We start from the raw sequence: 25,123 nt of genomic DNA on the forward strand, positions 1-25,123 counted from the left end.
AATCCCACTATGGAAGGAAATGGTGTGCCATTCTTATGAAAAGGCACATCGCGTGTAATAAACGGAGACAGGAGTCACATGAAATCCCCTCCCTCCCATCCCCACCCCACCCCCAAACCACACACACACACACCACAACGCAGGACAGTGCTTCCCTAGAGGGTAATGTGCAATGCAGGTTTCCCGTGAAACCTGTTTTGGGTGAAAAGAGGCACGCCCCCAACTGGATATTTCCAGCCTGGCGTTCCTCTTAGTCCAGGCAGAAAAGAGCGACCCTTTCATATGAAAGAGGACGTGAAACAAGCACCTTATGATGGAACTTTTTTTTTCATAACAGAGCTGGGGGAATGGTCTCCTTTAATAGCACTTATTCAACCACCTATATACCAGTGGGGTTCGAACTTGCAACACGAGAATTTCAGAGGATGGAACTTTTTGAAACATATGAGAACTACAGAGGAACTATTTCAAGATCAGGGTAAGCCATCCAACAGAGAATTTCACTCTCACAAACAAATATTCGGTCATGTATTCCACCATATAATATTGATTACAAATGTAGACCGCATACTTAATCTGGTACAATATGGAAGCCAAGTGACTCTCTCTCTCTCTCTCAAACAGAGGGGGCTATGTTCTGAGAATCCCTTAGATAATGGACGCACGCCAAAATGGACGTGCAGAAGAGGCTGCCATTGCCCCATCCTTCATAACAGATGTGAATGGTACCATCTTCTACACTCTACAAAGCTGCAAGCAGAGGCTGCAAATCTGTACACACAGACACACATGGATGAAGAGACCTTTTACTGCACATCATCTGAAACTTGCGAACTCCTTATGCCCCAAAAGGATTTTGGCTGTAACCTCTTGTTTGTTGCGGTGAATAGCCATCCCATGTTCGAATCACAAGTAGCACAGTTCGCAATGGTCCAAGCATATCTGAAATATCATTAATCAATACTTGTCACTCGAAAGTAGGGAAGTAACAAAAACAGCAGACACAAAACCAGATTATCAACTGACATTTTAAGTGTCACAGGCCGCTCTAGAGTTTAATTGCTAAATCTAACACAAACACCAGCTAACAAGAAATAGTTACATAGATGATGGAACTACATGATGAGAACCGTCTATTTTCAATAAACCATTCCGGGACCATTTAAACCTAACAAGGTAGCTGTTAGCAGATAGCACAATTGATTGGATGGTTCGGGACACATTATAGAACCAGGTTAAGTTAAATGCTAACCACAATTTAATCTCAAAACTACCAATTCTTTCGCAACTCAGGTTTTGTTTGCTGGGCTACATGTGACTCCAAAACAAATTCGAGTCATATGAATCAGAATCACATGATGCTCCACGTGATTCTATTCTGATTATCACATAAATGAGAAGGCAACTCTAATTTGTAAAGGCAAATGAGAGTCCATTTCTCACCACTCATTTTCTGATGTTTGTTTAACCAATGCCAATGAGATTCATTCCCATTTCCATGAGAGTCTAAATCTCATGAGACAACCAAACAAGCCCTTTCTCTGTTAGTAGAGTCCACAGATCCAAAGCCATCTAATTCATTTCACCGTTAGATTGAGTAGGGTGAATCCAAGTCAGATCAACAATCTTCTACATAAAGGACTAGATAGTAAGTCTATCACCAGCCAAACTAACTACATTGGAAGGATGACTAGTTACACAGGAAAAACCAGTCTTTTTCCATGGTTTATGGATGTGGCATCTCAAAAATATTGTAAGAAACCTCTCCATTTTTTCACTTAGAAGGAAATAAGTTCATACCCTGGAAACCAGCTGTGCTCGGTAACAGGACCATCAAGGAGGGCTAAACCTTTTGCATCGTTAAGGGTCATGATTTCATGCACATGGCCATACGGATTCACAAAGGCATTCAAGGGTCCATCACTAGACATCACAACCATATCACTGCGCCTTGCAATGACAGTCTGCGATATACAATTCAACAATTAGATCACCACTAAATAATGAACAGAAAAGTCGAGAGCAATAAAGAATATAATACAGGCTCAAAAAAAAAAACTCGCAAATTGAAGAGTTTCCTTATTTTTCTTTTCTAAAAATAGTTGAAGCATCCTAAATTGCCAAGATATTGAAATAGTTTATCCAATTCATGTTTGATAGGAAGCAATAGAAAAATGTCCATACATACAACATATAAGACAATAAATAATTCAACAATTTCATGTAAATAGCCGCCATGAAGACTACTTACTATTTTGGCCAACACTGCCTTTACCATTTCCTTTTACTAACTCCATTATAATGAAAATAGGAAATATCTACTTCCACAAAATTCCAACCAAAGCAAACCACGATAGAAAAACCTACGGTAGCAACGGTAATCAATACAAGAAGATCAGTTTACCAGGCAGTGTTTACAGCGAACACGATCAAAACACTCCAATAGTTGTATTTCTCTTTGCAATCTGTAGGAAATACCATCTATTTCAAGCAACTCCTGCCTTATTGTGTCTGACACAGGAATTTTGCTCGCAATAAAAAATGATAAGAAATCAGGTTTTCTTATAAGGTCATTGATGTTGGGATGCCCAATTATTTGTCTCCACATGTCTGCAAAATAAGCCCTGAATCATTAAACTGAATGCAATTGAAAACTTTTCAACGGATATCCATTGTGAAAAGGACTTTCTGATAAAATATATTCATCATGTGACATGCTCGAGCATTATATAGAAACAGCATCAAGCAAATCCAGGATTTTGACATTTTATGGAAATTATTCCCCCATGTCAAGAAAATTCATAAAGGATAAGCAGACAAAGAGAGCATGCTATGAAAAAATTAAAAATGGTTTAGCTAAGAATGCAGATAAAATTAAAAGAGGCAGAACCAAGTGCACTAAGCAAGCATAAAGCAAAGAAATAAAGACAAACAAACAATGTTTATGCCAAGACAAACTTCAACATGTTGATTTTTCAGAGGACAATACCACATTGAGAAATAAACAGATCTAAGAAGATAGATTTTTTTTTCACAAACACTTTTCATGAGATTTTCAAAAACTAGCAACATATCTCCCCCTTCCAAAGCTCCACCTGAACAATTAGAAGTTCCTCTTTTCTCCCTCTCCCACAAAACCAACACTATTCTCTTGCTTGTGATTTTAAAAACTTTAAGGAAAAGGGTGGGCGTAGAACAACAAATTGGATAAAAATATCCAATCATAAAGGAAAGCTTTGGCGAGAATACATTTTTCTTATTAACACTAAGCATTCACTGCAGAAATGTGTGTTATATTTACTTATATAGTTACATTTATATTTGTTCATATATGCCATTTACCTGCAGCCCTTCGAGCAAGAATGTATGCATCGTACATCCTGTACACCCAGTGAGGCCAGAAAGATTTCTGAGCTCTACACAACCACTTAGATTCATCTACTGCCCAGGCCTTTTGAGCGGTCATCCATCCTCCATTTGCAGGTTGTCTCCCCGGTGTCAGTTGTATATAAGTAGCTGTGGAACCCAACCCAGAGCCTCGCTCAAAGATAACACTCTCATTCTCTCTACCACCCAAAGGATGCTCTAGTGATCTCCCTGATCTTCCCGACCGACGGCGCCACATGGAATCAAATTCATCACTGCTTTCACTGGTGGATTCATCGATTTTTTCAGATTCACTGCAGTAACTGATTGGAGATTGAGGCATAATCACCTCTTTTTTTGAATGTTCACTGTCAACGCTCTGAGTACCATCATAACCACTTTCCTCGCTGCTGCGAGGAGAGTTTGACTGCACTACATGTGAAGCACCAACTCCTTGGAAATTCATAATAGAGGCCAACTGTCCAAATGCATCCTTCGGGGTTCTCAGTGGCATTTCTTCCTTAATAATTTGAACCTGTGCACAAGGCTGAACAAAATTTTGATGGTCAGAACCATGAACCTCACAAAGCACTTTAACTCAAATAAAAAAGATAATGTAGTTAGAAAACTTACTGCTCCTTCTACATCAATCCATCTTTTTAGCACATGAAATCTTTGCTGGCCACGAGCAACAATGTTTAATGAACCATCCTCCAATCGACGATATTGTCTAATCTATTGAAAATTAGAAAAAGTTCACAACCAATCACTAAAATTAGTCCAGAATTTCAATGCAACTGTCTGGAAACTGGAGACAGGATAAGAGGTGGAATGCTGGTTAATTATGCAGACAAAAAATGTAACTCGTAATTTTGCAGACAAAGAATGATGATGGTGTAACTTTGTGCAGAAGCAGAAACAGCAAAAAATTCTTCCTTTGCAAGAAATATGAATGAAAGACTAGTCCAATCATGGAACACTCGTCACATCTAAAAGAACAGACACATTAAATAACTTCTTTGTAAACTACCCAATAAATGGCCTGGAAATGCTACAAAAGAATTATTTATTATCTGATCGGCAAAATTTAGCACAATCATCACCCTAGAAGGATGAAAGCTCATGCATATATAAAAACTTCAACCAAACTCTGCAAAGAATTCTGCAATTTGGTGAATGTTCATAGTTCATACAGATCAGTTGAATATATTTAATGGAAAAAAGTGTAAAAAAATAGCAGAATATATTCCATAGCTTACAAAAACATGGAGAAAAATGCTAACTTGAAGTATCAAATCACAATAGCTGCATAAGCACTCATAACAAAAGGCAGCCTCAAGAGCAGCAAATCCATACCTCTGCAGTTGTCCCAACCAATGCAAAGCAGAGTCCATTAGAGCGAGATCTATGAATACGAACCTACAGCATATGACATGAAATCATGAAGAGAATGTGCAGAAAAAAATAAATAAATAGAGGAATAAGATAATTAAAGCAGATAACCCTTTGTAATCTAGGGGCAAAGAAAACATACCACACCAATTACATAAGGAGCATCAACCTGTTTCATTGCTCTCTCCACAGCTGCTACCAATCTGGGTTGAATAACTCTAAAAGGAATTGTTGCTTCTGGGAAAAGGACAATGCCTAATAGGCATCAAGAAAATACCCAACATTAGAATCTTAGACAAAGCAAAAAATTGAACTTATAGATACATCTTCCACAACAGAGTTAGTCAATAATAAGCAAGTGATCGGATTTGCAGTATTTTCAATGTCAAACCACTGTCACCAATATTGATAGTTACAGTTTCTTCAGCGAAGTCAAAAGTATTTGAAACAGAAATGTAGAAAGAACGAAGAGCAGGGATCTTTATAGAAAACTAGAAAAGATTAAAGCAAAAAAAAAACACCAAATAATTAAGAAAAAGAGTGTATTTAAATTGTAAAATTTTTAAATAATATAGCAATGTATTGAGATTTGAGAGTTAGCAACATATAGGTTGCCACAATATATTTAAGTTGATTTTTCAATAAAAGTAAAAAAAAAGTAATACAAGAAAATTTCATATTTTTCAGGTAAAAATACATAAAGGATCTCATCAAGTCCCAGATTTAATCCGTCCAAGAACCAAGACTTCTGACTCAAATCCAAATCTAACACCAATAGCTCAAAACCTGGTCTGGGTTATCGTAGGTGATATTTCACTCCCAGCCAATACTCAAAAATATCCATCACCCAAATCACAAAAACCACCCTCTTCAATAACTGGCCATTGGGACATATCAAACACTCAGGACTAAGGTGGCATCTGTCATTTGAACGTGAAATCAATGGAAAATATAATTCCTATCTGTAATACCCGAGAATTTTCGATGAATTTTTCAGGATTATTAAATAAATAAAAATATAATTTGATTTTAAATATACTTGCAATTTTAATTTATATTTAAATTGCATTTGAATCTTAATTGGTATTTATTTTGTATTTAAATTCAATTTGGGTTCGAATACCCATTTAGAATTAAATTCGGGTCTAATCTGGTATTTGGACGTAGTGGGGACCCAAGTGTGGGATGCCCCAATGGGATATGGGTTTAACCCACTTGGAAAAAAAGATCCAAGTGAGGACTTAGCGGAGATAGTGGAATGTGGGGATCACAATTAGAGCAACTCAAAATAGAAGGGGAAGGAAGCTTCCCCCACACCCATCTCTAGTCGTCGCCCTCATAGCCCTCTCCCTCTCATTTCACGCACTTCACTCTCCCTTTGCTCTCTCTCTTTCATGCCTAACCCTAACCCTAACACTATTTTTAACCCTCACCTCTCCTATCTTCTCTCATCTCATTTCATCTCTCTCATCTCCCATTGTCTCTCTTAACATCCATATCTCTCTCTTATACGATTTTGAGAAGGCGCCATTGATGTTTTGATAGAGCTCTATTATCAATTTTTTAAGGATCTCTGTTAACGTGTTTGAAGAAGCTCAATAGACGATTTTGGGGGAGATTCAGCCATTTTGAAGGAGGTGCATAGCAAGGAATCATATTCCAACGTTTTTAAAGGATTCTCCATCTCCAACGATTTTGGAGGAGCTCTAAATTCCACCAATTTTTTTTAGGATTCTCTATTCCAACATTTTTTTGGAGATTTTCTATTTCCAACGATTTTAGAGAAATGCATTCCTACAATTACGGTGAAAGTAGGGAGAACTCTAACCTTGAATATAAGTAGAGTGTTACGGTATGCAAATTTGAATTTAGATGCATGTAGGATTTAGGTTTTCCCCAAATCTGAAAATTGTATGCATATAAAATTTATGTTTCTATGCAAATATGAATTTATACATAATATTAGAATCATGTTTTTATACAAATCAGAATTTATACATGTATTAAAATCATGTTTTTATATAAATCTAAATTTATACATGTATTAGAATCATGTTTATATGCAAAGCTGAATTGTTATACATGTATTAGAATTGATGTTTCGTGCAATTTAGAATTTATATGCATGTTGAATTTATATTTCATGTAAATCTGAATTTAGATATATGTTGGATTTGGGTTTTTCCCCAAATCTGGAATCTATATATTTATTGGATTTATGTTTCATATAAATCTGAATTTAGATAAATGTTGGATTTGGGTTTTTTCTGAAATCTGAAATTTACATGCTTCTTGAATTAATGTTTCATGCAAATTACAAATTATAATTGTGTTGGAATGATGAATTTATATGGTTGTTAGATTTGGGTTTCTTCTCAAATCTGAAATTTATGTGTATTGAAATGATATGTAAATCTAAATTTAGATTGTTGATAGATGTGAATTTTCTCAAATCTGAAAATTATATATAGGTATTGGATTTGTATTTCATGAAAATCTGAATTTATAATTGTGTTGTAATTGTGTTATGCAAATATAAAATTATGTTAGTGTTGGACATGAGATTTATGTGCACATAAGGTGTTTTTGCATAGGTTTGTATGTACATAAAAATTTGTTTCAATGGTGTGCTTAGGTGTACATAAAAATTTGTTTCAATGGTGTGCTCATATGCACAGAAATTCCAGATTTCATGTTGTAGATGTGTGCACAGAAGTTTCAGATATGATGTATTGCATACTATGTCACATGGGTGCAGGTGTGGGTGCGGGTGTGGGTGCGGGTGCGGGTGCGGGTGTGGGGATTCGGCACTTCCGAAAAACCTGGGTGTGGGGGTGCGACAAGGACAAAAATGTAAAAAAAAATACAGGGGCAAAAATGTAAATATATATAAGGGGGGTCCGGGGGTTCCCCCCGGCGCGGGTGCGGGTGCGGGGCTGCTGACTCACATAATGAGCCCACCTGGCCGTGAGGTAAAACTCCTGGTTGAGGACATGACCATCCAGCCTCACGAGCCTCAAAGCAATGGCAGCCTCAGTGGGATTTGATCTGGATTCTTCAACTTGAGAAAACAAACACATTTTTGTATTGCGTGAATGTGCTACTTATGTGGCCTCCCACCTTTTCACAAAGGTGTTCACATTGGCCTCTGAGCCTTTCGAAAGTCTTGATGCCCCTGCGGGAAGGGGCACCTTTTTTCTTCACAAGGTTAAGGATGCCCTTGGAGACCCCTTGAAGTTCTGAACCCCTTGCTTTGAGGCTTGATCGAGATGTTGAAACAGTTCCGAAAACCTGGATTCATGGGGCTCTGATTCGAGCTTGAGTCCACGACCCGGGTCCGTTTGGGATGTATAAAATCCAACGAAATGGGTAAAAACCAGGGGGGCGTCTGATTCATATTCAACCGAACAACCTGGCCTGATCTCACGTTTTTCAAGAACGAGGAGCCCCGGCCAAGTGTCTATCATGAGAGGAGGGAAGGAGAAGGGCGGTGGAGGCAGGCCAAGTGTCAGCACCTACTCTGCTGATATGTGCCCTGCACCTGGGTGCCCTGCACCTGGGTGCCCTGCACCTGGGTGCCCTGCACCTGGGGATCCACATTCCATCGTACGAGTATCCTGCAGATGATAGGGTTGGGTTTCCGAGTGTCCATAGTTTCACGACCCTTGTCGATCACCATGTTCGTTCCTGATTGCACGGTGAGCTCTTGGCGACGATTATCAAGCGTATAGCGGTGGTTTTTGGAAGGGATGGTCGGGCTTGCCATGGCGGGAAATTTGGGACAGAATCCTCTCTGAAGTAGGGTCTGGCCTCAATTTCGGCAGGTGCCGACTATAGAACTCTGCTGCGACAGGGATGCTGATATGTGGGCCTGTGGTTGGGCTTGGACGAGACGAAGGAGAAGGAGGCTATTAGCGATGGTGGTTCCGGTATCGCCGTGAGATCTTGACCAACGTCCACCCATTAGGCTCCAGTTCTGTCATTCTTTCAAGGATCTTCGGTCTCGACCCACACCAGTTGTCGGTATGGGCTATAGATCCACACATGACACATAAATGAATGATGTTCTCATACGCCACCACCTATGTCTAGGGTCGGCTTGATTCGATCGTGATTTTGACCTCCGACGAGGGAATAAAATCCAGTGGAACTTTCATTCGCACCCTAGCGAACTGTCGTTGTTCCTTCATTTTGGTGAAGGAGTCCGCTCCTAGGTAAGAGCAGGTTGTAGCTCATCAGTGATTGACTGAGTTTCTAACATTTTTGGATTTTGTTTACTAAGAATCCCTGCTTGGATATGAGCTTAATATCTATTTTTTTATAAATATCCAGGAGGTTTTCTGTTTAATCAATGGTCACTTTGTGTTTCAAAGGGATGGAATTTATGCTTTTGTCTTTTGTATGCATTACATTCCAATGCTGGACTTCCTTTATTTGAAAGCATCACATTTTCTTGTTGATTAAATTAGGACAATTATTTTCATGGGTTTTAGATCAGTTGTACCACATTAAGGTTTTTCCTTTTGATGGAAGTTATATTCCCCCCAAGAATTTTTTTTAAATTCCGCAGCCCATTTCATAGGGCAAAATTAAAAAAAAAATCCAAAAAAAATGAACCAAAATGACCTTGGATGCAGTCAACGCATCCAGGGTCGGGTTGACCGCACCCTGTGTCGCACCCGCATCGAGTCACGTCGACGCGGGTGCGGCACCCTGCTAGCCGAATCCCTATTACATAGATTGCATATATACACAGAAATTTCATGCATATGTGCACAAAAAAATTTTATTTGATATTGTGCACATGTACATAGAAATTTCTGATTCGATGTTCGACATGTGAACAGAAATTTCTGATTTTGATATTATGCATGTGTGCACAAAAAATTCAGTTTAAATGATGTATATCAGTGTAGTGAAAAGCATTGAGGCATAACGAGGTGCTCCACCAAAAACCGAGGCGAGGCATAAGCCTCGAGGCGCAAAGCGTAAGCCTCAAAAAGTTTTTTTTGAAAACTTAAAAAAATTATAAAAAAATATCTAAAAATACAAATAAATAAAGAAATGCTTTATTGATGAAATAACAACCAATAAGAAAAAGAAAATCTCAAATAAGTACTAAAAAATATGAGATTAACATATAAAAGTAACTAAAAATTGATTATATAACTGGAAAATATATGAGAAAAAACCAAAAAAAGTTAAAATATACTAAGAAACTTATTACATAACTGAAATAACTGAAAAATATATGAGATTAACCTACAAAAGTTAAAATATATGAGATTATTCTAAAAAATATGAGATTAACATATAAAAGTAACTAAAAAATGATTACATAACTGGAAAATATAAGAGATTAACCAATAAAAGAAAAAATATACTAAGAAACCATTTACATAACTGGAAAATATATGAGATTATTCTAAAAAATATGAGATTAACATATAAAAGTAACTAAAAACTGATTACATAACTGGAAAATATATGAGATTAACCAAAAAAAGTTAAAATATACTAAGAAATTGATTACATAACTGAAATAACTGGAAAATATATGAGATTAACCTACAAAAGTTAAAATATATGAGATTATTCTAAAAAATATGAGATTAACATATAAAAGTAACTAAAAACTGATCAAATAACTGGAAAATATATGAGATTTGATGAGTTGTGGAGCCTGATTCAGAGTTTTTTCCCTTACAGGAGGAGGGGTTCAGGGGCTCCCCTCGGCGCAGGTCCCGGTTTTTTTTTCTTGGGCTTAAGTTTGAGACTCGGTTTCTTATGGATCAGACCCGACTTATTTAGGTTTAGGGTTGTCGCCCTTGCCTTGTGTAAATTCTTTCTTTTCTTTTTCTCTTGTAACTGTCGAAAAAGAGCAATAAAGTTTTTTCTCTGGGCGGCAGTGTTTTTTTACTTTCTCTCAGATTTGAGGGGAGGTTTTTCCACGTAAATATGTGTGTCCTTGCTATGTTTGGTTTGATCATTCTTGTTTATTGTTTACTTCGGTTGTTTCTTGCTCGCGGTTTTCGTAACAAGATTAACCAACAAAAGTTAAAATATACTAAGAAACTGATTACATAACTGAAATAACTAAAAAATATATGAGATTAACCTACAAAAGTTAAAATATATGAGATTATTCTAAAAAATATGAGATTAACATATAAAAGTAACTAAAAAACTGATTACATAACTGGAAAATATATGAGATTAACTAACCAAAGTTAAAATATATTAAGAAACTAATTACATGATTGAAATAACTGAAAAATATACGAGATTAACCAACAAAAGTTAAAATATAGTAATATACTAAGAAACTAATTACATAACTGAAATAACTGGAAAATATATGAGATTAACCTACAAAAATATTTTATTATATCTCAGAAGTCTTGTTGTAAAAAAAAATGTGCGCCTCAGGCTTGCGCCTTGAGGCACAGAGGGCCGCGCCTCAAGGCGTATTTTTTATAACACCGATGTATATATATGTACAAAAAGATCAATTTGAATGATGTATGTGTATGCATAGAAAATTTAGTTTGAGTAATGTATATATATGCATATAAAATTCAACTTGAATACACAAGGGAATAGAAAATTCTCAGTTTGAATAATATACACATGTGAACAAAAAATTCACTTTGAATAATATATACATGTGAACAGAAAATTCAGTTTGAATAATACATACATGTGAACAGAAAATTCAGTTTAAATAATGTATACATACAACAACAACTACGCCTTCATCCCAAAACAATTGGGGTCGGCGCTATGAACCAAAAAAGAAAATCATTCTGGGTCTTCCACATGAATCCTTCTCCTCCAATCATTTCTATTCAGTGCCATGTCCTCGGTGAGGTTCAAAGCATTCACATCCTTTCCTATCATCTCCAACCAAGTCTTCTTAGGCCTACCCCGACCTCTTTTAACTAATATATTTTCCCATTTCTCCATCCTTCTAACTGGAGCATCATTAGGCCTTCGCCAAATATGTCCAAACCACCGTAAACGATTCTCTCCCATCTTATTTTCAATGGGTGCAACGCCTACCTTCTTACGTATCTCCTTGTTTTGAATCTTATCTTTTATTGTATTTCCACACATCTATCTAAGCATACGCATCTCAGCTACACTCATTTTTTGAATATGATGTCTCTTGGCAGCCCAGCATTCCGTACCATATAGTAAAGCAGGCCTAATAGTCGTCTTATAAAACTTTCCCTTCAACCGCAATGGCATTCTACGATCGCACAACACTCCAGTTGCACTTTTTCATTTTATCCACCCAACCTTTATCCTATGATTTACATCTCCATCAATTTCTCCATACTTTTGAATGATAGATCCCAAATATTTGAAACAATCATCCACCGGTATTTTTTGCTCACCAAGCTTCACTACACTCCCATCACTACTTCGTTGCTTACTAAACCGACATTCCATGTATTTTGTCTTACACTTACTCAACTTAAAACCTCTTGCTTCCAATGTTTGTCTCCATAATTCTAACTTAGCATTAACCTCAACTCTACACTCATCAATCAAAACAATATCATCAGCAAACAACATACACCACGGCACATTTTCTTGAATTGATCTCGTAAGCTCATCCATCACTATAGCAAATAGGAAAGGGCTTAAAGCAGATCCTTGATGTAACCCAACCGTTATAGGAAAATTAGTTGTCACCCCTCCACAAGTGCGGACATTGGTTACTACTCCTTCATACATATCTTTAATTATACTAATGTACTTGAGAAAAACACTTTTTTCATCATTGTCCACCAGAGAACGTCCCTAGGTACTCTATCGTATGCCTTCTCCAAATCAATAAAAACCATATGCAAATCTTTGTTCCTCTCTCTATATCTCTCAATAAGTTGTCTAAGAAGATGTATAGCTTCCATAGTTGATCTTTCAGGCATAAAAGCAAATTGATTCTCCGATATCATGACAACCTTCCTCAACCTAGACTGAATCACCCTCTCTCAAAGTTTCATGGTATGACTCATGAGTTTTATACCACGATAGTTTGTGCAATCTTGTATATCACCCTTATTCTTATATAGAGACACCAAAGTACTCTTTCTCCACTCATTAGGCATCTTATCTGTCCGCCAAATCTTGTTAAAAAGATTTGTCAACCATTCTAAACCTTTCTCTCCCAAGCATTTTCAAGTCTCGATAGGTATACCATCTGGGTCAACTGCCCTTCTTGATTTCATTTTCTTCAAAGCCTCTGTAATTTCTTTCTTTTGAATCTTGCGCATGAAATCACGATTCATCTCATAAAAAGGAATGGACAAGTCTCCAAGATCCTGAGCATGACTTCCATTAAATAGCTTATCAAAATAATCTTTTCATCTCTCCTTAATCTCCTCATCTTTAACTAAAACCCTTTGTGTTTCATCTTTGATACATCTAACCATACCCAGATCCTTCGATTTTCTATCTCTCATCTTTGCAGCTATAAATATCCTTTTCGCCCTCTTTGGTATCCAATTTGTCATAAACCTCCTTATATACCTTATCCCTCGCGTTCCGAACTACTTTTTTAGCTTACTTCTTTGCTATCATATACTTCTCCAAATTCTCATTATCACGACTCTTACTTAGATTTCTATAACACTCTCTTTTAACCTTAATAGCTAATTTGACATCCTCGTTCCACCACGATGTATCCTTACCTAGCGGTGCACCGCCTTTAGACTCACCCAATACCTCCTTAGCCACCTTTCTCATGCCACCCGCTATCTTATTCCACATTGATTATGAATCCTCCTCGAGACACAAATCAACTTTCTTAACTACCTGCTCTACAAACATTCCTTGTTTAGCTCATTTCAGTGCCCACCACTTAATTCTAGGATCTGTCTTATGTCTATCCTTTTTGCCGCATTGTCTAATTCTAAGATCTAAAATTAAGACTCTATGTTGTGTAGCTACACTTTCTCCCGGTATAACCTTACAATCGATGCAACAACCCCTATCTCTCTTTCTAAGTAGGAAAAAATCTATCTGACTCGTATTAACCCCACTTTTAAATGTTACTAGGTGAGACTCCATCTTCCTAAACCAAGTGTTTGATAAGATCATATCATAGGACAAACCAAAATCTAAAATCCTTTCTCCACTTTCATTTCTTTCTCCTATACCATAGCCTCCATAGATACTTTCAAATCCATCCCTACTAATGCCTACATGTTCATTAAGGTCACCGCCGATGAAAAGCTTTTCTCCATAAGATATCCCTTGTACTACTCCATCTAAATCTTCCCAAAATTGACGCTTAATGGAATCATCTAAACCTACTTGAGGTGCATAAACACTAATACTATTAATACTATATGTACCTAATACTAATTTAATAAGTAAAATCCTATCACCCTTCCTACGGACATCAACTACATTATCTATAAACTCACGACTCATAACAATTCCTACTCCATTCTTATTCTTATACCTATTTATTCTTGTATACCAAATCTTATATCCCTAAGGTTCTATCACTTTTGTTTTCTCACCTACCTATTTGGTCTCTTGTAGACATAAAATATCAATATTTCTCCTACACATAACATCTACTAACTCTACCAACTTACCAGTTAAAGACCCTATGTTCCAAGTGGCTAACCTAATTTTATGGTCTTGGACTAACTTCTTTACCCCCACCCGTCCAACAAAGTGAGGGAACACTTGCCTATTTGACACCACACCCGGGCGTCGGTGTGACGCGTCGCTTCTGGGCGACGACCTAGCAACCCTTGCCCATTTATCACTGCCTCCAGGCCTATAGAGTACAGTGCGTCGCTCAGTAGGGAACGCCCCAACGAAATTCTCATATTGGTTCATATAACTAAGTTTTTATGCTGGCTGTCACTGGCCTACCGCAACCCTCTTCCTTTATCCGGGCTTGGGACCGGCAATGTATAACTAAACAGTTATACACAGGCGGAGTTTTTAAATAATGTATACATGTGAACAGAAAATTCAGTTGAAATAAATATACATGTACATGTGCATAAAAAGTTCAGCTTGAATGATGGATATATATGCACGGAAAATTCAGTTTGACTTATGTTTATATATACAAAAAATTCTGTTTTAAGAATGTGTTCATGTGCACAGGAAATTATATGGAGAGAAATTTAGTTGAAAGTTGAAACACTATGTTTATAAGAAAAATATGTGCATAGAAATATTTGAAATATCATGATTCTAACAAATGGTGCACTTAGTATGAAAAACATACTTGTGCACATGCATGCTCATAAGAAATAATTGAGCAAACGGTTCAAAAAGGGAACCATGAGCATACTGAATTAAAAGGGGTTATCTATGTGATATGATATGTGACAATCATGAGGGGACAGCTTGTTTGCTCTCGTCAGGAAAGAAATGAAGTATTTGGGCGTTGTGGCCATGAATGGCACATTGTAAATAGCATATGAAAAAGAAAAAGATATATAAATATGCCTTGACTGATTGCCCTTAATAAAGATAACCCTATTTGGCATAATCTGGGTACACTTGGAAGGTGCATATTACCGGATGGTCTGCGGATTCTGGACACACTTGTACGTTGTATGTTATCGAATATCCTTTAACTTGGGTACACTTGAAGGGTGTATGTTATGAGTGATCTCTGGTCTACCATGGTAGGGGGGTAGGTGGTACAACCTCTGAGTGACAACGTAAGATAATTTTTTTGAGAGCAAGACGTCTCACTTGGTCTCCGATCGCTCGGGTGATAGGAGGTCTAGACTGTCAATATGTCCTAGTTGGTAGGTCTCGCGACTGCTCGAGTAGTAGAGGATGCATCTTAGCTTTTCTACCTTTGCAGTGTCTCTCTGGGACATGCTCCGCCCGCTTAGGAATCCGATTCAGTAAGTCACTTGAGACATAAAATACATAGAATAATAAGCATCCCTTGTAGTCTCCTCTATCTCAATGACTTTTTCACGCCCTTATACAGTGATCACATTTATTTTATGCCATACATTTATTGAAAACATGCCCTAATATTAGAAACAATCAATTTGAAACATTTGCATATTGTTGATGACATTAATTGAAAATATAAAATTATTGAGAGAACTATATGTGAAATTATGAATTGGCTTTTGTTAAAATTGTTATAGCATGCATCGATTTGAATTTATGTGTTGGAGGTATGCAACTTATGATTCGTATTCTTGATCATGGTCATGTGTTTAATTGTGTCATTGGATGCATGAGTAATTGTTAAATGCTTTGCATGTCTTGAATGGGGGTAGGATTTTGTGTACTCATAGTTCTGCATAAGCATGCAATGTTAAAGCATTCCTATTGAGACTCGAGGAGTCTGACCCCATATTTTAATCAATTAGGTAATGAGTAGTTTTTTGAATGATGGCGAGATATGACAAGCGGTGCCAAGCATAGTTGGTAAACGCGGCAAGTCGACTCGGAAATCGCTTGAGTCAATCCGGATCAAACCCCAACTAGATCACCGATTCAGGACTGCCAATCTACAAGCCTCTTATGCATTTTTTTCATGCATTTTGTGATTTTAATGCATAATTCCCATAAGAGAATACTTGTTATAAATAATTATATGTTTTTAAATCATGAATATTGACAATTATGTATAGTTGAATATTTATATAGCTTAGTCATTGATGTCATGTGCTAAATCGTGATTATACAATATGAATTTCGATTTTTTTCATATCTTAACACTAGAAAATGCATAGTCCTAACTCATTCAAGTTACCGAGTCCCCACTGACTCGCGAGTCAAGGGTTGGGCGATCCAGCTCCAGGTCACGAGTTTGCCAACTATGGTGCCAAGAACCAAACTTTTTTTTAGATTCCGGGAACTTGTTTTAGAAACTAGTTATGTTTCTAAGACTATCAAATTTACTTTGATGTATTAGGACTGTTACCTTTTAATTTGGAGTTAGACTGTTATACATGTTTAACGAATGGTTTGAAATAAGATGTATGGACCGTTTGTTATCTTTTATGTTTCGGATTCAGATTCTTTAGTTAGAACCGAATTACGAGTGGACATCGACCCATGTCCAGAACGAGATTTAAATCCTGTCCAATGTTGTGTTTGATATGCACTTGTGATAATGAATATTTTTTTATTTGTTTATGAGAACCTAAAAATGTCTAGGGATATCACTCGATAGACACGAGTACTAGGCATGTAGTCGAGTTAGATCTAGGCCCGGAATTTATTGTAATCCCTTTTGTTACATTTTTTTCAACTTGATGGCTTAGTCGGCAAGATGCAACACGATCATGGACACGCTGAATAGTGTTACTGGGTGGTCGTGACCCAACAAACAGTTGCGATGCAGGCCATAGAAAATAACCTGCAACAAATGGCCAAGGAGAAGCAGACTTTAGGTGGAGAGATCGCCCACAAGAAATTCATGGACATGGATCCACTGGCATTCAGGGGAAAGACTGACCCAGAAGCTGTCGAGAACTGGATCTGTGAGGTCGAAAGAATTTTTTGTGTTTGAGGTCCCAGATGACCGCAAGGTCAATTTTGGGAGATATCGACTGAAGGAGCATGCGAAAAAGTGGTGGGAGATTGTCCACAAGGTCAAGTTCTAGAACAAACATGTGACCTGAGCACAGTTTATAGAGGTAGTTTACGCGGCGTATTTTCCCAAGCAGGAAATTCTGGACCTTTAACAAGGTGGTATAACCATGGCCGACTATATCACTAAGTTTCGTGGATTGGAACGCTATTGCCCGAATATGTAAACGATAGAGGAAGATCGGGCAATGCAGTTCGCTCGTGGATTAAAGCCACCACTGAGGACTAAGGTATAAAAACAGGGGCCGAAATCTCTCAATGAGGCCATCCAGGTAGCGACCTTATTGGAGGAAGATTGGGTCGCAGGACAGAAGTTCCACGTGAACAAACTCGGGAAGCAGTCACCAAGGGAGCACGAGCAGAAAGAACTTCGGGAGAAAGTTCACCACACCAGTTAAGAAAAAGTAGCATGGAGGAGCTAGGAAATAGCAAAGGTCGATACAGGCGTACCCTAAGTGTGGTCGTTCTCACACTGAGCAGCCTTGCCCTCGCAATATCGGAGCATGTCGTTACTCCGAAAATATGGTCCATTACAACTGGCAACGTCACAAGGCAGTTGATGAATGGACAACAGGAAGAACACATCAATAGCAGTAGCAGCAACAGCGCAAGTAAGCTGTCCAAAAGAAGGTGACAGGTCGTGCCTATGCCACCTCAGTCAAACAACTACAGAAGAGTGACTTGGTGCAAGGTACCGTGTTAGTCGTTGATCAAGCAGCTCTTGTTTTATTTGATTGTGATGCTACTCATTCTTTCATATTTGTAAACTTTGCTAAACAATTAAGTGTGCACATTGAGTCGTTGAACCATGCATTAGAGGTGTATAACCCTGCTGGTTATAATTTCTTTTGCGTCACGTATGTACCAGACATAGACATATTGTTAGATGGACAGAGTCTACCTATTGATATGATCCTACTTAATATGACTGAATATGATGTCATATTGGGCATGAACTAGTTATACGAGCATTACGCTAAGGTTCTATGCCAGTTAGGAAAGATTGTGTTGTCTCGACCAGGAGTTTCCAAAGTGGAATTCAGGCTTTCCATACCCGTTCCGAAGGACCAGGTTATTTCGACATTAAAGGCTTAGAAGTATTTGAGGAAATGATGCACTCTGTTTCTGGTCAGTGTAACTTTGGTGGAGCCTAATGCTCAGTCGATTGAAGAGTTGGAGATAGTTCATGAATTTTCGAACGTATTTCCGGAGGAGTTGTCGAAACTTCCTCCACATCGTGAAGTGGGGTTTTGCATTGAATTGATATTTGGAACTGCACTAATTTCTAAGACACCATATCGTATGGACCAGCGAAACTCGACGAGTTGAAAAAGCAACTGCAGGAGCTGATAGAGCGGAAATTTATTCGACTGAGTGTATCGCCATGGGGGAGCATCGGTATTATTTATAAAGAACTATGGCTCGATGAGGTTATGCACTGACTACAAGATGCTTAACCAGGCCACCATTAAGAATAAGTATCATTTGCCTTGTATCAAGGATTTGTTCGATTAATTGCAAAAGGCTAAGGTATTCTCGAATATCGACCTTAGATCTAGGTACCATCAATTCAGAATTAAGGACGATGATATTTCGAAGACAACTTTTCAGACAAGATATGGGCATTATGAGTTCGCAGCGATCTTTTCGAACTCACTAATGCGTCAGTTGCATTTATGGACCTAATGAATCGAGTATTTAGACCATACCTAGACTCGTTTGTGATTGTCATCATTGATGACATCTTGGTGTACTCCAAGAGCATAGAGTAGCATCGGGATCACTTGAGAATTGTGTTGGAAATTCTTAGAGAACATCAATTATTTGCTAAACTCTCAAAATATGAATTTTGGCTCGAAGAGGTCATGTGATCTCAAAGGACGGGGTATCCGTGAATCCTTCTAAAGTGGATCTTGTGCTGAACTGGGAGCAACAAAAAAATCTTAGTGATATCAAGAGTTTCTTCAGTTTGACAGGTTACTATCAACAATTCATACAAGACTTTTCCCGAATTGCCTTGCCTGTGACAAAGCTTCTAAGGAAGGGAGTAAAGTTCGAATGAACTGATAAGTGTGAAGAGAGATTCCAAATGCTAAAAGAGAAGCTCACAACAGCCCCTATATTGACCTTGCCATCAAGTCAAAGTGATTTCGTGGTGTATACAGATGCCTGAGGTATAGGCCTGGGATGTGTTTTAATGCAGAATGGTAAGGTTATCGCTTATGCATCTAGGCAGTTGAAAACTCATGAGCGGCGTTATTTGACCCATGACCTAGAGTTTGTTGTGATAATGTTTACCTTGAAGATATAGTGACATTACTTGTACGAAAACAGTTCAAAATATTTATTAATCACAAGAGTCTCAAGTACCTATTCTCGTAAAAAGAGTTGAATATGAGGCAAAGACGATCGTTATAATTCATAAAGGATTATGAGTTTACTATTTTATATCATCCAGGAAAGGCAAACGTCGTAGTTGACGTTCTTAGCCGTAAGGCTAGTGGCACTTTGGCCAGTCTAGTGGGAAAATGATGAAAACTACTAGAGTATTTTATTGATTAGAGACCCTTCGCAGACGATCTTGGTGCTATCAGGTTATCCAGTTTGATTGTCCAACCTGAAATTCTCAGGAGGATAATCGTGGAACGGAAGAAGGATCCTTAGTATGAAAAGCTAAAGGCACTCGCTCAGCAAGAAAACCCTTATTTTTTACTTAAAGAAGGTGAGAGTGTTTGGATGAAGGATAGACTTTGGGTGCCCAAGGACCCTTTATTGAGGGAAGAGCTACTAAATGAGACTCATAAGACCAAGTATATCATTCAACCGAGAATACAAAAATGTTTAAGGACTTACAGCGAAGGTTCTGGTGGAACAGTATGAAGCAGAAAATCGCAAGTTATATCTCGAAGTGTTTGACTTGCCAACAAATCGAGATTAAGCATCAAAAACCTAGTAGAATGATGCAACAATGAAAATGGGAGGACATTACCATAGGTTTTTTTGTGGGTTTACCTAAGACCCGTAGAAAACACGATGCTATTTGGGTAATTATCTACAGACTTATCAAGTCGACGAATTTCTTGCCTATTCGGATTAGTCAATCCTTTGAGAGCATGTAGACTTGTATATCAAGAAGATAGTTCGACTATACAGAGTACTAGTCTCAATCATATTAGATTGTGATCCTCATTTTACCTCGGTTTTAGGGACAGTTGCAACACGCCTTTAATACCAAGTTAAAATTTAGTACGGCTTTTCATCTCCAAACAAACGATCAGTCGAAGAGGACTATATAGACTCTAGAGGACATGTTACAAGCCTGTATGCTGGATTGGAAAGATGATTGGGACATGCACGTAGTACTTGCCGAATTTGCTTATAATAACAGTTATCATGATAACATCAGGATGGCTTCTTATGAAGCCTTATATGGAAGACTTTGTCGATCACCTGCAGATTGGAATGAAGTTGGTGAGAAAACGGTGGATTAACCAATAGTACTGCAACATTATACTCAGCAGATGATTCGGAAAAAACCGTGTATGGCTCAAAGTCGACAGAAGAGTTATGCGAACCAACGACATAGAGAACTCACTTTTGCGATGAAAAATTTTGTTTTTGTCAAGGTATCTTTTACTAAGAGTGTATTCTGATTCGGAAAGAAAAAAAATTGAGTCCTAGATTTGTCGGTCCTTTTGAAATTCTAGAATAGATTGGCGAAGCAACGTATCGTGTGGCACTACCACTTTTGTACGCGCAGATTCATAATGTCTTTCATGTATCTATGATAAGAAAATATGTCAACGATCCGTCACATGTTATTCAGTATGAGGATATGGATATTTGGCAAGATTTGACTATGGAGGAGAAGCCAGTAGAGATTATGGACCGCAGAGAACAAATGTTGAGATCAAAGATTATTCCTCTTATCAAAGTGCATTGGCAACATATTATTCCTCTTATCAATGTACGTGAGAACCTGAAGCTAATATGAGGGAAAATACCTAAATTTGTTTGAGTAGTCCTTGTATTGAATTTCGAGGACAAAATTCTTCTAAAGAGGGAAGGATATAATACCCGAGAATTTTTTATTAAATTTTCATGATTATTAAATAAATAAAAATGAAATTCGTTCTCAAATATGGTTTGCAATTTTAATTTATATTTAAATTGCATTTTAATTTTAATTGATATTTCTTTTGTATTTAAATTCAATTTGGATTCGAATACCCATTTAGAATTAAATTTGAATCCAATATAGTATTTGGACCTAGAAGAGACCCAAGTGAGGGACGCCCCAATGGGATATGGGTTTTAACCCACTTGGAAAAGAAGATTCAAGTAAGAGGGACTTAGTGGAGATAGTGGAATGTGGGGACCACAATTAGGGCAACTCAAAATAGAAGAGGAAGGAAGCTTCCACCACACCCATGTCTGGTTGTCTCCCTCATAGCCCTCTCCCTCTCATTTCACGCACTTCACTCTCCCTTTGCTCTCTCTTTCATGCCTAACCCTAACCCTAACCTTATTTCTAACCCCCACCTCTCCTATCTTCTCTCATCTCTTTTCATATCTCTTATCTCCCATTGTCTCTCTCTCAATGTCCCTATCTCTCTCTCTTTCACGATTTTGAGAAGGCGCCATTGACGTTTTGAGAGAGAGTTCCATTATTGATTTTTTAAGGAGCTCCATTAACATATTTGAAGAAGCTCTCTAGCGACAATTTTGGGGGAGGTTTAGTCGTTTTGAAGGAGGTGCTTAGCAAGGAGTCATATTCCAACATTTTTAAAGGATTCTCCATCTCCAACGATTTTGGTGGAGATTTTTTTTAGGATTCTCTATTAAAATGTTTTTTTGAAGATTTTCTATTTCCAATGATTTTGGAAAATTGCATTCCTACAATTTCGGTGAAGGAAAGGAGCACTCTAATCTTGAATATAAGTAGACTGCTAGGGTATGCAAATCTGAATTTAGATGTGTGTAGGATTTGGGTTTTTCCCAAATCTGAAAATTTTATACATGTTTTTATATAAATTTGAATTTATACATCTATTAGAATCATATTTCTATGCAAATCTAAATTTATACATGTATTAAAATCATATTTTTATGCAAATTTGAATTTATACATGTATTAGAATAATGTTTTTATGCAAATCTGAATGTATACATGTATTAGAATCATGTTTCTATACAAATTTGAATTTATATATGCATTAGAATCATGTTTCTATACAAATTTGAATTTATACATGTATTATAATTGAAGTTTCATGGATTTATAGGCATATTGGATTTATGTTTCAAGTAAATCTGAATTTAGATATATGTTGGATTTGGGTTTTTCCCCAAATTTAGAATTTATATGCTTATTGAATTAATGTTTCATGTAAATCTGAATTTAAATACATGTTGGATTCGGGTTTTTTCCCAAATCTGGAATTTGCACGCTTCTTGAATTAATGTTTTATGCAAATTACAAATTATAATTGTATTGGAATGATGTTTCATGCAAATCTGAATTTATATGGATGTTAGATTTGGGTTTCTTCTTAAATGAAATTTATTTATGTATTGGAATGATGTTCCATGCAAATCTAAATTTATATTGTTGATAGTTGTGGGTTTTCTCAAATCTGAAAATTACATGGATGTGTTGGCTTCATGCAAATCTAAATTTATAATTGTATTGGAATTGTGTTATGCAAAACTGAAATTATGTTAGTGTTGTACATGAGATTTATGTACACATAAAGTGTTTGTGCATAGGTTTGTATGCCCATAAAAAATTGTTTTAATGGTGTGATTATGTGCACATAAAAATCTGTTTTAATTGAATGCTCATATGCATAGAAATTTCAAATTTAATAGTGTATATGTGCACAGAAATTTCAGATTTGATGTAGTGCACAGAAATTTCAGATTTGATAGTGCACACAGAAATTTCAAATTTTGATGTGCATATATCCACAAAAAATTCAGTTTGAATAATGTATATGCATACACAGAAAATTCAGTATGAATGATGTATACATGCACAGAAAATTTAGTTTGAATGATGTATACATACACAGTGATTTTTGAATAATGTATACAGTTTGAATAATGTATACATCTGCATAGAAAATTAAGCTTGAATGATATATACATGTGCACACAAAATTCAGTTTGAATACTGTTTACATGTGCATATAAAATTCAGTTTGAATAATGTATACATGTGCACAAAAAAATTAACTTGATGGATATACACGGGCAAAAATTCAATTTAAATGATGTAATTATGTGCATAGAAAATTATGTTTTAAGAATGTGTTCATGTACACAGGAAATATGAAATTATAATGTACTTGTGATGGTAAATGATATGCACAGAAATTTGGTTGAAACACTATATTTATGTGAAAATTATGTGCATAGAAATATTTGAAATATCATGTTGTTAAGAATGATATGATGTATATCATGATATTAAGCATGTTATGAGATGTGGCTTGTAATGCCAATGAATAGTATGTCTTATGTTGTGATGGTGTACTTAATATGAAAAACATACTTGTGCACATGCATGCTCATAAGAAATAATTGAGCAAACAGTTCAAAAAGGGAACCATGGGCATTCTGAATTAAAAAGGGTTATCTATGTGATATGATATGTGGCTGCTATGAGTGAGCAATTTGTTTGCTCTTGCTAGGAAAGGCAATGTTAGAGAGCTACCCTGGAAAGTAGGCATTGTGGCCATGAATGACACATTGTAAATGGCATATGAAAAAGAAAAAGATACATAGATAAGCCATAACTGATTGCCCTTAATAAAGATAACCTTATTTGGCGAAATCTGGGTACACTTGGAAGGTGAATGTTACCGGATGGTCCGAAGATTCTGGGTATACCTGTAGGCTATGTCACATGGGTGCGGGTGTGACACGGGTGCGGAGCAATTTCAAAAATTTTGGACACGGAGACACGGTTATATATATATATATATAAGATCCAACCCCGATACCGTCTTGGATTCGGGTCGGGTCCGGATACGGACCCAACCCAAGTCCAAATTAATTTTAATAAATGGACAAAAATAGACTCGATCAAAGTTGACCGAGTCCAAAATGTGGCCAGACTCGGCCCTAGGGTGTTGACCAATTCCGACACTTAGTTGACTGTGTCTGCACCTGTGTTGGGGCGTGTTGACGCAGGTGCGTCGACTTTTTAGCTGAGTCTGTGTGACTTAGCCTCTAGGGTATATGTTACTAGACATCCTGGGACCTAGGTACACGTGTAGGGTGTATGTTACCAGTGAACTCTGGTCTACCATGGTAGTGTAAAAGTATCTTCGACAAGATACTATAATCAAGACCCAATATTCTTGACAAGAGATAAGTGCACACATGCACAAAAAAAACACTAAGAACACTTGTGCACAAAAGCACAAATCAATCAATCTCACAAATGCACACTAAAAAAGGAATATAGCCTTTATTGAACACTTGGGCTTTGACCCAAAGCCATAGAAAAACTCAAGGGGGAACACCCCTATTTATACATAATGAGAAGCCATAGAGGGGCTCCCAATATGATCGTTGGGACCCCTCCAATGGTTATAATTATAACCGTTGGAGGGCCCAACGATCATGTTGGGTGGGCCCCTCCACGTGCCAAAAGCAAAAGAGAAGAAATAAAAGAAAATTAAAAAAGGTAAAATTACATACATATTCTTAAAGAGAATATGTGTAAAATGATGAATATACCCTTACG

General features: G+C 37.1%; 1 protein-coding gene across 2 annotated transcripts in view; it reads right to left on the reverse strand.

Moving 5' to 3' along the window:
- Positions 1 to 479: 479 nt before the first annotated feature.
- The window catches only part of LOC149830126 (uncharacterized), a 36,537-nt gene continuing 11,893 nt past the window's right edge, over positions 480 to 25,123 (reverse strand). Inside the window, exons 4-10 of one of the 2 annotated variants that reach the window (XM_090016322.1) lie at positions 4,901 to 5,013; positions 4,723 to 4,785; positions 4,000 to 4,101; positions 3,343 to 3,913; positions 2,405 to 2,610; positions 1,801 to 1,964; positions 480 to 942 (exon numbers count right to left, since the gene is read on the reverse strand). In XM_090016322.1, coding sequence (XP_089872448.1) covers positions 807 to 942; positions 1,801 to 1,964; positions 2,405 to 2,610; positions 3,343 to 3,913; positions 4,000 to 4,101; positions 4,723 to 4,785; positions 4,901 to 5,013 — 1,355 coding nt within the window. In that variant the 3' untranslated portion in view covers positions 480 to 806. The remainder of the gene's footprint in view (positions 943 to 1,800; positions 1,965 to 2,404; positions 2,611 to 3,342; positions 3,914 to 3,999; positions 4,102 to 4,722; positions 4,786 to 4,900; positions 5,014 to 25,123) is intronic. The other variant, XM_090016323.1, reaches the window with a different exon arrangement.

This window comes from Nuphar pumila, chromosome 8 (genome assembly GCF_984573655.1).
Source record: "Nuphar pumila chromosome 8, dmNupPumi1.hap1.1, whole genome shotgun sequence".
Classification (NCBI taxonomy): domain Eukaryota; kingdom Viridiplantae; phylum Streptophyta; class Magnoliopsida; order Nymphaeales; family Nymphaeaceae; genus Nuphar; species Nuphar pumila.